The sequence below is a fragment of the Malurus melanocephalus genome, unplaced genomic scaffold, assembly GCF_030028575.1.
Source record: "Malurus melanocephalus ecotype Western Australia unplaced genomic scaffold, MMel_1.1 scaffold_93, whole genome shotgun sequence".
NCBI classification, from domain to species: domain Eukaryota; kingdom Metazoa; phylum Chordata; class Aves; order Passeriformes; family Maluridae; genus Malurus; species Malurus melanocephalus.
Window position 1 is genome coordinate 1,214,494 of NW_026623325.1, and position 14,564 is coordinate 1,229,057.

The 14,564-nt window shown below is 42.5% G+C and overlaps 1 protein-coding gene across 4 annotated transcripts; it reads right to left on the bottom strand.

Moving 5' to 3' along the window:
• Nucleotides 1-620: 620 nt before the first annotated feature.
• LOC130574955 (gap junction beta-6 protein) lies at nucleotides 621-13,104 on the bottom strand. 4 transcript variants are annotated; one of them, XM_057368506.1, is made up of 4 exons: nucleotides 12,993-13,104; nucleotides 12,480-12,559; nucleotides 6,532-6,742; nucleotides 621-3,532 (listed from the first exon to the last, which is right to left on the bottom strand). In XM_057368506.1, the coding sequence occupies exon 4, from the start codon at nucleotides 3,508-3,510 to the stop codon at nucleotides 2,719-2,721; it is 792 nt and encodes a 263-aa protein (XP_057224489.1). In that variant the 5' UTR covers nucleotides 3,511-3,532; nucleotides 6,532-6,742; nucleotides 12,480-12,559; nucleotides 12,993-13,104; the 3' UTR covers nucleotides 621-2,718. The 4 variants fall into 4 exon arrangements, with proteins under 4 accessions (XP_057224489.1, XP_057224488.1, XP_057224487.1 ...); XM_057368505.1 differs by lacking the exon at nucleotides 6,532-6,742 and having other exon boundaries at nucleotides 12,480-12,556; nucleotides 12,993-13,103; XM_057368504.1 differs by lacking the exon at nucleotides 6,532-6,742 and having other exon boundaries at nucleotides 12,993-13,103.
• Nucleotides 13,105-14,564: the final 1,460 nt, after the last annotated feature.

Sequence of the window (14,564 nt, forward strand, 5' to 3'; positions counted from 1 at the left end):
GGGTGCAGCCGGCAGGAATGGATGGAGAAAATTTCCTTTACGGACTCGTAAAGGGAGCCTATTCCGGTCCTCCCTCTGGATAGCAAGAGGAGCTGCAGCAAGCTTGGCAAAGGCAAGCAAAATCCTGCGCCTGTAGACGAGATGTATCGGAACTCGACCACTGCAGCTGGAATGACAGGGGTCCCGGCAAGGCAGAGGAACAGAAGCCACAGTGTAGCAAGCAGGAACCTACGGCAGGACGCTGGGCGGGAGGCGAGCTTTCTCCTGCTGGCAGCAGATCCACCATCCTTCCCCAAGCCAAGCAGAGTGAGAAGAGGGCTCTACTTCCCCTCCTCCACCTTATCCCCAAGCCCGATTCTCGTGGGAGAGAAAATCTTCAGGTGGGAGGGGGTCCCTCCAGGAGTCCTCCTCCCTCTGAGTTTGGCAACTTCTTCTGTCTTTAAGCACTCAATCATTAGGCTAAAAACTCGCCCATTATTGTCTCTTAGCAACAGAAAATGGGGGGATCTCCCCAGGAGGGAGAACAAAAGGARAAATCCTGACTTCCAACAATCATACACCAAGAAAAACTGTATGGGCCATTTTAGACCCTTCCTCTATTTGAGGAAAACATGTCTACCTTAAGGTGTTTTGACGATTTATTAGCATTTAGCRTAGGGCTATTTCAAATTGGTCACTGAAGAAGTGAGATACAATCACGCATAATTATTAACTGATCTCTATTCGTATTCACAATATGGTATGTGATCCACAGCATGTCCTGAATAAAAGTCAAGTCTCAAGTTGTTCCATGTAACAGTCCTGGAAGAGAAGTAGACGTGTCTCCACACCCTGGAATCATCACAATGCTTGTACCCCTGGGCAGACTGGGGAGTGACCCGGTGAGGAACAGCCTGAGCACTCACCTTCCTGACCCTAAGGGAATWGCTTCCTTAAATCTGCAGAGAGAGCAATACACAGTCATTTACAGTTTTTGTGTATACTTTTTCCTCGAGCTTGCTGGTATACACATTCGGAAGACTAACAGCAATTTCTTTTCACAACAGTGATTAGAAAAGAAAATGTGCTGTGAAGGCAGGAAAGATCAGGAGTTTGCCAGTGGAAGAGAATAGATAAATGACAGGGCTCAGCTCAGGCCCTCATGCAGCGACAGAGCTGACTCTAGGTATTTTCTCTGTCCTGTTGCTTGTGCCTGCTCCCTATTAGGGYTTTACCAGTCACATAAAACAACCGACCCCCCAAGCCCACTTGCAGCACAGACACACACACAGAGCTGTGTGACCACCTGCGAGAAGTGTGGTAAAACAGCATGAGGAAAAGTACACTCTTCAATCTCTCCTTCCCAAGGATACCTGCTCTTTGTTACGCCCCTTGAGAGAGTAGCTCCATTACACAAAAATGAGGCTAATCCATTTGTGAAAAAGCAACAAACCAACCCCCAAAACTTAGCTCGACCGAGGTCAGTGTATCCATGGGTGGTGAGAAGAAGTCCAAAATAGGAAGCGCACAAGACACATCTGGGGTCTTGCACTGCACCCAACTCTTCAGGTTCCCCTGCCTTCACCAGCATACCCCTCCCACAGGCACATACTGCATGCACTCAGAGTTACCTGTGTATTTCCATTAGAGTAAGGACAAGAAAACTACTTTGGATGCAGAGTCTTCACTTGAAAAGGTTTTGCAAGCTCCTACTTAAAATCTCACCTAGGATTCACATATAGACTCTCACTTCACTAAGAAAGTTTAAAGTGTTTGCCTTTTATTTAGAAGACTCGCTCYATTTCCAGTAATACTTTTCCACATCCTTGAAACCAGATAGCCTCTAGTCTCATAACAGCACCAGTCTACTACAAAAAAAAAAAGCAAACAAATCAAAACCAAAAAAGTTTCATGATGTGATACAGCATAAAGAAACAAATACAGCTAATACATTAGAGAAATAAACATCTACATAAATGTACGTAATTTGCTATAAAACTGGCAGGATGCAATTAAAAGATTGATGAGATTACCAGGTTCGCTAGACGTTTGAACAAGTCTACATAGGCTGCAACTATATTCTTGTGCTGGTTTTAGGCATGAYTGCACTCAGAATCTAGCTATCTCAGTTATCCACACTGGTGGGCTTTCATACAATTCCCCTACAGCCAGCAGTGTGTATGCAAGCATCTCAAGCTACCTGTCCAGACTCAAGCAGCACTTATAAAACTGTGAAGAGATATGTAATCTATTGCTGTCCCCTCCCTATGAATATGGTATTAGCGGGTTCATCTGCATATGCCTGGTTAAGAAATAAAACACTTTTGTGCTATAAAACCTTAAAGTCACATGGAATCTTAGACTTTAGAAAAATATTTTAATCATCAGTTCACAAGTAAAAACTATTGCCATTACAAAACATTTTGTAATACTAGCACACCTAACTTGGAAAGTTTTGTTCTTATTGCTGTTGCATTTAGTTTTCAAGAAGGTAGCAGTGAGTTTCCAACTTGTCATAGTCAGCTTGTAAGGGTTCTCACAGGAAAACGTATCTTCCTATTTAATCCTCAYGCAATTTTCACATGTTTAGGCTCCCCTGACTTTTCCCAGACATGTACATACTTGACATCTGACACTATGCATTAAAATCTCACCCAACTTTGTTTCATACAACAAATTTCATTTGCAGCCTTTAAAACATTCACTCCAAAAAGAGTGAACATCAGCACTGACACCACCTTAGCTACTTGTAAACCCTATAACTGTGTTCTGGCAGCTATCAGATATTAACTCGTTCATTTCGTTTTGTTTGGTTTCTTCCTTATTCTCATGGTTGGGTTGCTGTTTTGAATTTCCAGCTTTTTTAGACCTTCTGAGGAAAAATTTTGTCAGTAAGTAACACAATTCAGCCACATTTAAAAGAATGCAAATGCTGGACACAGCAATCATGAAAATAGTGAACACGGTCTTTTCAGTAGGTCGGGAAACAAAGCAGTCTACCGTGTTGGGGCAGGGCCAGGCATTACACTTCATTAAGCGAGGCATTCGGAAACCATCGTACATGAAATAAAACGCRTACATGAAGACTGCTTCAAAGATCAGTCTGAAAAAGATGCTGCTGGTGTATGTCCACCACAAAGAGCCCTCAATACGAAACCTCTGTCTTCTGATTTCCTCTATGTCCTTGTATTCACATTTCTGGTCTCCTTTTCTGAACTGCCTCTTCTTCTCATGTCTCCTGTAAGCCACATGCATGGCCACCAGTAGYGCAGGTGTGGAGACGAAGATCAGCTGCAGGGCCCAGAGTCTGATGTGAGAGATGGGGAAAAAATGATCATAACAAACATTTCTGCAGCCAGGCTGAAGAGTGTTGCAGACAAAGTCATCTTGTTCATCTCCCCAGACTCTCTCTGCAGCCACAACCAGGATCATGATACGGAAGATGAAGAGGACTGTGAGCCATATCTTCCCGATACTGGTGGAGTGCTTATTTACACCTCCCAAAATGGTATGCAGAGCTCCCCAATCCATTGTCTTGTCTCAATCCTCTGACCTAAGACAAGAAAAATAAACAAAACTAATATTAATCAAGACAGGAAACAAATACCRTCAAGCATGTGGTTTAAAATAAAGGCAATATCATGTAATTGTAGCACATCCACTGGCTGTGGTAATGTTTTGTTGACACAGTGGGCTTACCTACAATTAGTCATAAATAATAACCTAATCATATACCAGCAGGTAATATTTCATTACTGGATTACACACATGGCACCACATTCATTTGACTTCTAGGTGTATTTGCCAACGCCACATTAAGTAAGAAAAATGGGAAAATGATGAACACAGCCTTAAATTAGGATACAACTTCTAATAGTTTGATAATAGTAACAAAATAATRGAAGATATCAGCCAAAAGTAAGGTAGATGTTATGTTAAAAAATAAGTATTGGACAGATAGAATTCCTATACAAATCAAGGTAGACTGCTTATCCTTATCTTTAGCATGTAAATAATGCTTAGATGAGTACATTCCAGCAATAAAGACAGACCTTGACTAACTGTTGCTGATGCTTTGCCCCTTCCATGAGAAGGTCTGGATAACCTGTGTTCACCCATCTAAGAAGTGTGACTGCATTCTTAGTCAGAACAAAACTCCAGACTAGCTTGAAGCAATGAAAGTTAAAATCTTGGGCATTATCCATCTCAAGTTTGATGTTTAGGATCAATATTTAAGATTCAAGATTCATACCAAAATTGCTTTTCTCTCTACTAACTACAAAAAGGRCTTAGGGAAACTAGACAAAGACTCTTTCATTGTCAATACCTCTTAGGCTGGGGTTTTTCTCCCCYCTCGTAATACAGACTGGATTAGTCCTAGTTTAGGGGAGATATTTCAGAGGCTGGGAGAGTGCTATGGTCAACATTTGAGGTGTTCAGACAGGCCAGCATATAGTTTCCACCAGGTGAGTTTCAAAGTGCTTTGACCGTAATGAGTTAAGGATTTCACCTTTTTGTCTCCTCAAAAAGGTTGTCTGGGTTTTCACATCTTCCATAAACAAGTTTTCAGAGAGCATTCAGAGGTATTTCAGCCCATCTCCCCCCACCCCTGTGCTTCAGAAGGATTTACACAAAGTTTGCAAGCCTCTGTGTATTCAAGAAGCTGACATTTCTTGTGCCTATCAGCCAGGACCCTCCAAGAGTGTTTACAGATATGAAACGCCTCATTAAAGTTTTTCTTTCACAACTTTGTTAATTTGTTTGCATCTCAGAGACTGAATTTCTTTGGCATTTACAGTACAAGGCACCAATAAGCAAAATCACCTTTTCAAAGTTACTTTAAAGAGCAGCTACTGGCAAAAAGATCATCATATCAATCACAAGATTTTCCTGATTCTGAGCTGGATCACATTGCATGAGGAAGAAAATGACAACACTATTTTGTAGTTATCTTCCATGTCACACCCCCATTCCAAGTCACCTCAAAAACCTTTCTCGCTTACAGTAAGTTATATGTAATCAGTAGGTCACATACAATAATACAGAGCATCAGTCAAAGTACACAACAGCTCAGAGAAAATTAGGACACTTGTTACATAACCAATAGTATCTTTTCCTTGAGTTACGGGATCTAAATGAAATCTCCTTTCACTAGTTCCATGAAAAACATTTCCCTCAGATCCTCCTGGTTGACTGAGTGGCTATACTCCAGGAGCTGAAAATCAAGGGAGAGATCTAAGATCTTCTTCAGATTGCAGAGAATTTTTCCTGAGCCTCTTCAGGATACAGCATCTATATGGGGTATTTCCTCTGCACCTGACTGAAAACAGTCCTGAAAAAGACTTACCTTGCTATCCTTCTAAGTTATTTTTTTACAAGAAGAAAGAATCTTTTTCATTAGCATACAGATGCAGAGAGCCTCTGTAGGTTAACAGCCCTATGAGGACACAGGAAAGACCCTTAATACCAGAGATACGTATATCAGCTAGATTTTGAATTATTTGTTTCCATCCCTTTTTCTGTCAACAGATTGATGAAAAATCAGACCAAACTTTCTTTCAGACTTTGGCTTGGCAATTACGTATTGTTAAACAGGGAAACAGTTACAACTCTTTAGCGCTCCGTTACTATTACACACACACAGCAGTTACAGTACTTATAAAATGACAGTACAACTAAGTATTATGACTRGAAATACTTATGAATGTTTCAAAATAAATCCTGTAGAAGAGCAGAACCGTGCAACTTGTGGTATTACACGCATTATTTACCTATCCTGCAACTCCACCAGAGTCCTTACTTTGTTCTCAGTCATTCTTTCTCCTTCTCCCTGCCTGCCTATCTTCTTACAGAGTGAAAAGGCTGTCAAGTGAAASCTGTGTATCCCGTCCCAGGAAGCCCTGTTTCTTGGCTTCACATCTCACTGCACACCAGTAGTGTTGCCATTTTGTTACAACTTCACATGGATTTGTTTCTCTCTCCCTTTGCAGAAGGGGATTCAAAATACAAGTTGCCCAGTGTGTAGTCAGTCAGCTCAAGAAGCTCCCCTAGTCCTGTTTTCTCCTGAGGTCACACATTGGCTCATCTCCTCTGACTTTGTGAAGGTGTACTATAAAGCAGGTGACTTGTCCCCAAGTTATTCCCAGGACTAGTATGTTTTGGTTGGTTTGGTTTTTTAAACCTGATCCATCTCACCAACTTGCCTTACAACACAGACCCACAGAYCATCTGAAAAGGACAGCATGGGTAAAAATGAGCAGTCATTGGGGAAGAGGGGTCAGCAAAGCTTTMGTGCTGAGGATAATACACACTCCTCTTCATCTGACTTGCTCCATCTTCTCTGAGCATATACTGTGCTTGCTAAGCCAAACAACTGCTTCAATGCTAGCAAAGGCATGTCAGTATCAAGATCAAGAAAGAAGAAAAAGCCACCCCACTTTGAAAAGGCAGCCTTTTGCCCAGAGTCTCCCAGTGATATCTCCTCTCCTTTCCWAAAAAGCCTTTGTCTTTCATACCTGCCCAAACACTCCTCCCTTCATCCTTCCCACATACCTTTCCAAATCTTCCAGCTATCTCTTCAGCTTCTCCTGCCACCATGCACTACTCTTCCCGCTGCTTGCTGGGCAAGTCACCAACCTTTGCCCCTTCTTGCTCATGGCCTTTCAGACTTGTTTTGATGCTGGTGGAGAGTCAGGTGACTCAGGATCACTCCAGAGTGCTACAGGCACTGAYTGGACACCAGTGAAGTCTCACTATCTTCTCCCTAAAAAGTGGCATATCTAAGATTGTAGTGCCATACCCAGGCAGCCTGAATTCCATCCAAATGCTTTGGCCGCAGCGTTTCCCTTACTAGCTGGCTTTAAACAGCTCTTCTCAATGCARCTTAGAGGATCCAATGAAGGCAATTCAGATACTGCCAAAGTGTCCACCCCTCTGTAATAAACAGACACAGTGATCCGAGCAGAATTTAAGTTAAGTTAACCAAGTATGGCCCTTCACACTATTAAAGCCACCAGTGCAGATCACTCCAACTCAACACCCCATCAGGGATATCTCTATGATGCAATAGTTCATTTACTCTTTACTCACTCAAAAGCTAGAACCTTGATCATAGGTTATCTTTCTTTCAAAYACTTGCTTTCCTTTTTACTAGCAAGTAAAATATTAACTGTCCTGCTGACCACAGGAGAACAAAGCAGGAAAATTACATCAATTTAATGGGTTGATAAGTCCTATTTTTATAGAGCCAGTCCAGATGCTATTTCTATGTGAGCAAATGCTGCCAACTGCTTACTGAAATAACAGTATGTAGACTGCTAAAGACTTACCTAGTTTGCTGATCTTAGAAGTACCGCACACTACAAGAATACATTGAAGACATGAAAGCTTAGGTGAATTTTGGGGAAAAAAAATGTAAAGTAGCAATGAAGATAGGGATTAGTTATAAAGAAAGAAACTGGGAAGAACAAAAGAGAGCTGAAGTTGGTGAGGCTGAGTAACTAAGCATTCAGAGTAATTTCTAACATGGGAGTGCATTAAGTGTTATACTCTCCTTCACAAAAATTAGGCATGAAAATTGGGCAACTGGGCATGAAAATAAGCTTTTTCATGCCTCTGCATAGATTTCTGTTCTACCACCAGCAGCACCYTCTGTTTCATTTCAACAATTAGAGGACCACAGTAGTATATAGTTGTTAGAGTAACAGTTAAAAACAATCATAAAAGATCACTATGCTCAACTGAAAAGTTAAGTTAGAAGGGAAACAGTTCTACATGATCACACAACATAGCTACACAAGCAGGTGTTTCATTCGGGATTTATTTTTTTTTTTGTTGTTGGTTTGAGGTTTTTTCACTAGTAAGCTAGACAGCAGCAAGARAAGACCTACAGCTTAACTGTTTCTGTAGTTCTACAGCTTATGGGAAGTATTTTGAGCTCTGTCCTGCCATGACTAGACTAGCTTCTACTTTAAAGCTAGCTCCCATAAGCCTACATTAAACCGCAATCACAGCACAGTGCATACACCCAGTGAAAATCCCTGCAATTCACAACACCAAGGACAATTATCACTGAGCTCCCCTGTTTATGAGTATGTACAGCTAGCTTGTTAACAGACACCATTTTCCTCTGTTAAAGACTGTTATACTGGAAAACCATTAGTCGGTGGCCAGATCCACAACTAGAATAAAGTGAAGGTGAAAAAAACAACAGAAGATATGTCTCTACCATATGTATATATGGTGCTTCTGCTAAAGGATATTATCAAACAAAAAAAGTAGTCGTATTACAACACTTGCTTATACTATAGGAACATCTAGGAGTCGCATTCAAGAAGAGGTGCATAGATGCCTAATTTATGCATAAATCCAGAGAAAGAATATACCCTTCTCACCTTTCGTTTGGATACCAGTTTATTTACTGTACTGGATTTACACAGAAATTTAGAGGGTGTTCACAATGACTCCACCTTCTATTAGAATGTCAGTATACAGTATATCAGGAGTTACCAGTTTGGTGTGATATTCCACCACTTTCAGCGGTGCCTCCAGATACTGAGAAAAGATCAGCAGTCTGCCAAGACAAAGTCACTTTATACGWTGTGGGAATGTGTTAACTGAGATAATATTTAAGCAAAAAAAGCACTGGTCTCAAGTGTCTCTGTCTCCCTCCCAACCTGGGGACAAAGGTAACTCAAACTTGAGAGTGGCCATTCTAATACAGAACTTTTGCCATAGAAAAACTTTAGAACATCTAAACTATCACATGCAAAATCATTACCAGACGTATTTTATGACCTATGAACTTAGTACAAGAAGTACTGCATGTTGATGTCCAACATGTGTTCAAAGGTGCTGCTAAGACAACTTTCCCTTCAGGTGTTGATCCCAACAGTTGTACTGGGAGCAGGGGCTCGTAGAGGAGCTGACAGCCAGCATYGAGGTGTCCTAGAGCTGTCTAATGCTGTGTCATTACCCAGATTTGAGGAACTCACTAATCTGGGTTTTAGCAGTTTTGCATCAGCATGCCTCCACCCTGCCAACCTGGCGTCTAGTTTACAGCAAGCACTTAATTGCTAGTGTGTAGATTTTGTTATTTCTGCTGCTGAGTTCATTTTGGTGCTGTACCACAAGTACAGCGGCATAGCCAAAGTTGAAGCAAGGAAGCTTCTAATAACTACAGATTAACATCTTCCAAAAGACAGCAGCCTTTTATTTTACCAAGAAAGGCTAGTATACAGGCTAGAGCAATCACTTGCTAACTTGCTCAGACTTCATACCTAATTTGTCAGTCTGCCCTATGCCTCAGTTTCCCAGACATTAAACTAGAGATAACAAAAAATCTCACCATCTCACAGGGCTGTTCTCCTGAAATGCTCCACTGCAATTACAAGCTTCACAGGCTCAGTGGACCAAGACACATAAGTATCAGTTCAAAGYTGGAAGCACAGAGCTTGAATTCAATCATCCAGGATATTTGTGACACCTGAAAATGAATGCAGCTCCCTACACTACTATAGCTTTAATGCAGAGTTCAAAATGCAAGAAGACAAAGCTTTGAACTTAGAACTTATCAACTAAAATCCTTTAATAGGTAGCTTCCAGCTATTTTAATTTTACAGTAGAATATTAAAAACTTCAAAGAGTAAGCATCTGGAAGACTCTGGAATATCAAAAACTCTACTTCTTTCCTAAAAAGCTGAAAAAGATCAAAGGAGCAATGTAGCAATCACAAAAGCTTCTGCAGCTCTCTCTAGTAGCTCTTAAACTTTGTTCTGAACACCTATCTCCAGATCAGAGTTGAAACTGGAGAGGAGAAGAGCTGTGGCAGAGGGATTACAGTATATCTGATTTGACACAAGAAGGGGCAAAGACTAATCAGGAACAGGAAACCTCTGACAGTKGCAGGTCTGAACACTGCAAGCATTGTTCTTTCCTTCGACTCAAGTTTAGGAAAACAGGAGGCATTCTTTGCTCTAATTAAACCCAGCATGAAACCCAGAGAAACCCAACAGATTAGGATCCAATTTGTACGTAGTTAAATGTTATTTAAAAAATATGCTACTTAAATATCAACAGCATTTAAGGGTTCAGTTTCTACCCATGACACCCTTACAACTGTCCCATTATTCACACCCTCACAGAAATTTTAAGTAATTTTCCAAGGATGCTTGGAAATATCCATACCTATTTCACTAGCCTGCAAGTGTAACTGGAGGATTACGATCCTCCAGAACATCTCTACACAAAATTCATTCCACTCATACAAAACAGGAAATCAGAGCTCACACTTGGAGGCATAACAAGATGGCACAAGTCCTATGAGAATTTAGCCCATGTCAGCCATTTCCCCCGTAAACCTTTCCTTCAAAGTGTGCTTACACTTCCTTGCTCTGGAAGAAAGCCAAATTCCCGARGTTTTGGAGATACTGTACCCTGCCCCCAGTCATCAAAATAACTTTTTAGTTATGACATTTTTATGTTGCTTTTTTTTTCTGCTTTATAGCCTGTTAGCTAATTCCTATTTCTGTCCCCCCACACTAGGCAAATATCTACATCCTCTCTACAAATCTACTTACTTATGCTTCAATGTATCATTTCCTAGAAAATCGGCAAGCCATTGACTCCTTTCATACACAAAACTTGTACCCTTTTGGAAACGCTAATTAAACTTACAAACACCAATATTTTATACTGCACTGCAGCTTTTCCTTGAGCATGTATTTTGTTATTTCATTCATCAAGAGTAAAGTCAAAAGCAACTTCTTCCTTTTTAAAACTGTTATARGAAGAAATGCAGGTGTGAGATAAAGAACAGAATTAGTTTCAACATTCTTTTATCAACTAATAGGAGATGTGTTTCTCTTTTTCCACATTCCTGCTGTTTTGACAGCATGTTATCTCACCTCGTATATCATCACTTCAAGCTTTTCCTTACATAAACTAGTGTTTAGCCAAGCAACAATCACAGTTCTCCCTTCAAATATCTCATCAGTGTTCATTAAGTAACAAAATCAGCAAGGAACAGAACAAAGAAAAACATAAAAAAACCCTGGCTTCAACCCATGCTCTATTTCATGCAGTGTCTGGGCCCACTGATTTAGTTGAAACTGCTCAAAAGAATCAACTTGTAAAAGCATCTTCTGTACTCACAAGTACCAACTGAAGTTATACAATGATTGCTGTGAAGAACTTGTACATATAAGTCAAAGTGCTGTTATTTTTCCAGCTACTGAGATATCTGCTATACCTTTTGCACTGTACAATTACCTTTTTTTACACAAAATAAATGAGGCTGCCCAAATAATCTACCTGGGTWGTGCATCAAGGGATGCAAGTCAGCAACACTGTCAAAAGCCTCAGAGGCCCAGCTTCAGCAAACTGAGAGAACTGGCCMTGTCAGGACAGAATCAATTTCTCCAGAGAAGTATTTTAATTCATGGGGTTTTACTGTCCCCCTTTTAAGCTCTGCAATATGTAGCCCTACCTATTATAAGACTGACAGTTCTGGGGACTGTCTGAAGTCTCCCAAAAACTGTGACACATGCAGTAGAGATGYAATCTCGTGGCTCTGGAAATGTGTTGAAAAGCCCACCTGGAAACTTACATTGCAATGCCTAGTTGATACATGGATGTACCTCCTTCTTCCAGGCTGAGGCTTGTCCRACCATTGCCTTATTCTCTAAGATAAATCTAACACAAGCAAATGCACATCCTTTTGCATACCCTCTTTTCTCTGGGGCTTTCCAAAGGATGTATCTGGCAAGTAGGGTTTCCAGGCTGAGCAGCAGAGGCCAAGAAATGATAGAAATTACATAACACCTTTAGCAAAATCAAGGATGAAAATATATTTTATTCTGCTTTTGACTCTGTGTACACATATACATTGTGGTAATCCCAAACAGAATCTCAACCCAAACTCTCATAGTATTTCATACATTCAGCCATTAATCCCATTAATGACCCAAGTTATAAAACCTGGGTTCAAAAAAGCATTCTTAAGACAAACAGCCACTTCCTTCTTTCAACCCTCTTCCTGCTCGCTCAAGATATTTCYAGGCTATATAGTGAAATCTAATGGAATACAAGACAAGAAAGTAATTTCCTCTGTTGGGGGCAAGGGAGAGATTCTTCAACAGGAAAGACTGCGAAAGTAACACCCAATCTAAGAAAGCCCAATGATGGAAAAACAGTCATGGCCAGAACATGCCTAGCTACCWGCTAGTGCCAGGAGCTAGGCAAGCACTCCTGCCCTTACTCCAGCACATTCTTCGTTTATTATTTAAGGCCTTAAGAACTCACTCTTTGTGCGATTTTATCCAGCCCCGATACTCAGAAATACATTTATTTCTGACTCACACCTCATTTCCTATTCTCCCTGTAATTCTAAAGAATGTTTCCAGTGTGTGATCAGACACTCACAGGACCTGTCAGTTTTACTGATGCAAGCTGTTTACCTTCCCGGCAGCACTCTTAACATCTGTAGGCGTGTCGCAAATTACCTGTAATTGCAGGAGCCTTGATTTTGCTCGCTGTTGTAGCCGGTCGTACGTACTTCACATAACGCGCTTACCGTGAGCTGCTGGGAGGTGAAYAGAGATGTCGTTTTAAGTTAAACGCGTAACCCACARAGACGTGAGCATTCCCAATCAAAAYKSYKGSSGGGKTYSRGSSSYYCCCGTGACGCTCAGGCTAGGGACGGGAAGCGGAGAGCGCCCATGCYGAGCAGGGTAAATCCTGCGGGGCAGAGTGGGCAGCGCACACAGCGGCTCCGCGCTCGGCTCCGCTCGCTCCCAGGTGGGCAGCGCCGCCAGAGCTCCCTGCTCCGCTGCCGCGGCCCCGGCCCCGCGATGGAGCGCAACAAGTGAGGCCTCGGCTGCCCGGGGGCACCTGCCCCGTCGCGCCCTTTCCTTCCTTCCTTCCTTGCTTTCTTTTTCTTTCTTTCTTTCTTTCTTTCTTTCTCTCTTTCTTTCCTCCTTCCTTCCTTCCTTCCGCCCGCCCCCCGCGCCCCTCACCTGCCTCAGCGGCGCCCACCGCTGCGGGGGGCGCTCACCCCGCCGGCAGCTCCCGGCACTGCGGCCGGGCTGCTGCGCCGATCAACGTGGCTCCGCCAGTGCCGGCAGCTCCAGCCTCGCCGCCCCAGGGCTTTAAGGTCCCACCCCGTTCACCTGCCGCCGCTTTTAACCCGCCCCTCGCCCGCCCTCGCCCGCCCCCCGVCCGCCCGCGGAGGTGGTGGTAGGGAACCCGGGCCCGCCCCGCCGCCCATCGCCGTGCTCCGAGGAGGGGGCCGTGTGGCCAGCGGGGCTTCCAACGTGAGGAGGAAACAGCCAAAAGAAAGGGTGGGAAGGGCTTGTGTCCGCCCCGGACGARCGGCCCCAGCCGCTTCTCGCCGCGCAGGGGCTGCTTTGGCGATGTAGGGGGAGAGCGTGAGGGGAAGGGAGATGACGGTGACAGCAGATAGGGGCGATGGTCGGGGTAGTTCAGGGGAAACGCGTATCTATGTAAGGTAACAGAGCCGTGTTTCCATCTTGAGGAATCCAGGTATTCAGAAGGGCCTTGGGACAGAAAAAAGCCAGATCTTTTCTCCTGGAAATCATTTAAAGAGTTGCTGGCCGAACACAGATGGAAGAGCCAGTAGTTTCTGGCTTTTTGAGGTTTGTTTTCGAAGTGCGATTGAAATGCTTCAGCAGTGCCCTGCAGACTCGCAGGCTTTCACGGAGCTGCAGTTATTTGCCAGTGCAAAGACCTATTTTGGCAAGTTTTCTGTTTCTAAGGAATGCAGTTGCTGAGGAAACAATTTACTTTGGGTTCAAAAATCCCTGCCCAAAATTGTACTCTGTCTTGCACACAGGCACATCAAACTAAATGAATGGTTTGTAAACCTCTTACCTAAATTTCCAAAGAAAGTGTACACCTTAACTGAACAAACAGAACATTTGCTGAGACTTCAGGTGAAAAATGCCTGTGTTTGTACTTGTTTAGAGTAATAAGGACTTGAAGGATAAATTGTTTCTAATGGAATTCTAATGCCTTGTCTTTCCACCTCCTGGAATACAAATAATTKTTGGGAAAATCTTTAGCAAAAATCACTTAATCACTAAAGTTACTTAATTTTGATTTCATGGTCAGGAAACAGAGGTAGAAATTTCTAGGACAAACAATCTAATACTTGAAAGATAAGAAATCGTCATCAACTTCTTGGTTTAAATATTAGCCTCTGTCTCTCTGGTGCTCATCTTTCCTCCACCACCCTTTCTTACCCTTGCAGTTAGATCCATGGAATCTGTATGTTAGGACCACAGGAAAAGTCATGTTTAAAAAAGATCTGAGGAGGCATTTAATCCAACCTGTAGGTCAAAGCTGGATCAGCTCTGGGACCATTCATTAGTTATACCCTATCCAGGGGTAATCCAGGGGAACTGGTTCACTGCAGCAGCTGTAGGACCAGGCCCAAGGTATGTGATGTGATGCTGACCTAGACATGCAATAAATACTTGAGGCCTGAGTTTACCTGTGCTCACTGACATCTGTGGGAGTTGTGTGCCCAGATGACGTTCAAGGTTCATATGTATGGCGTGTGTGAGGAA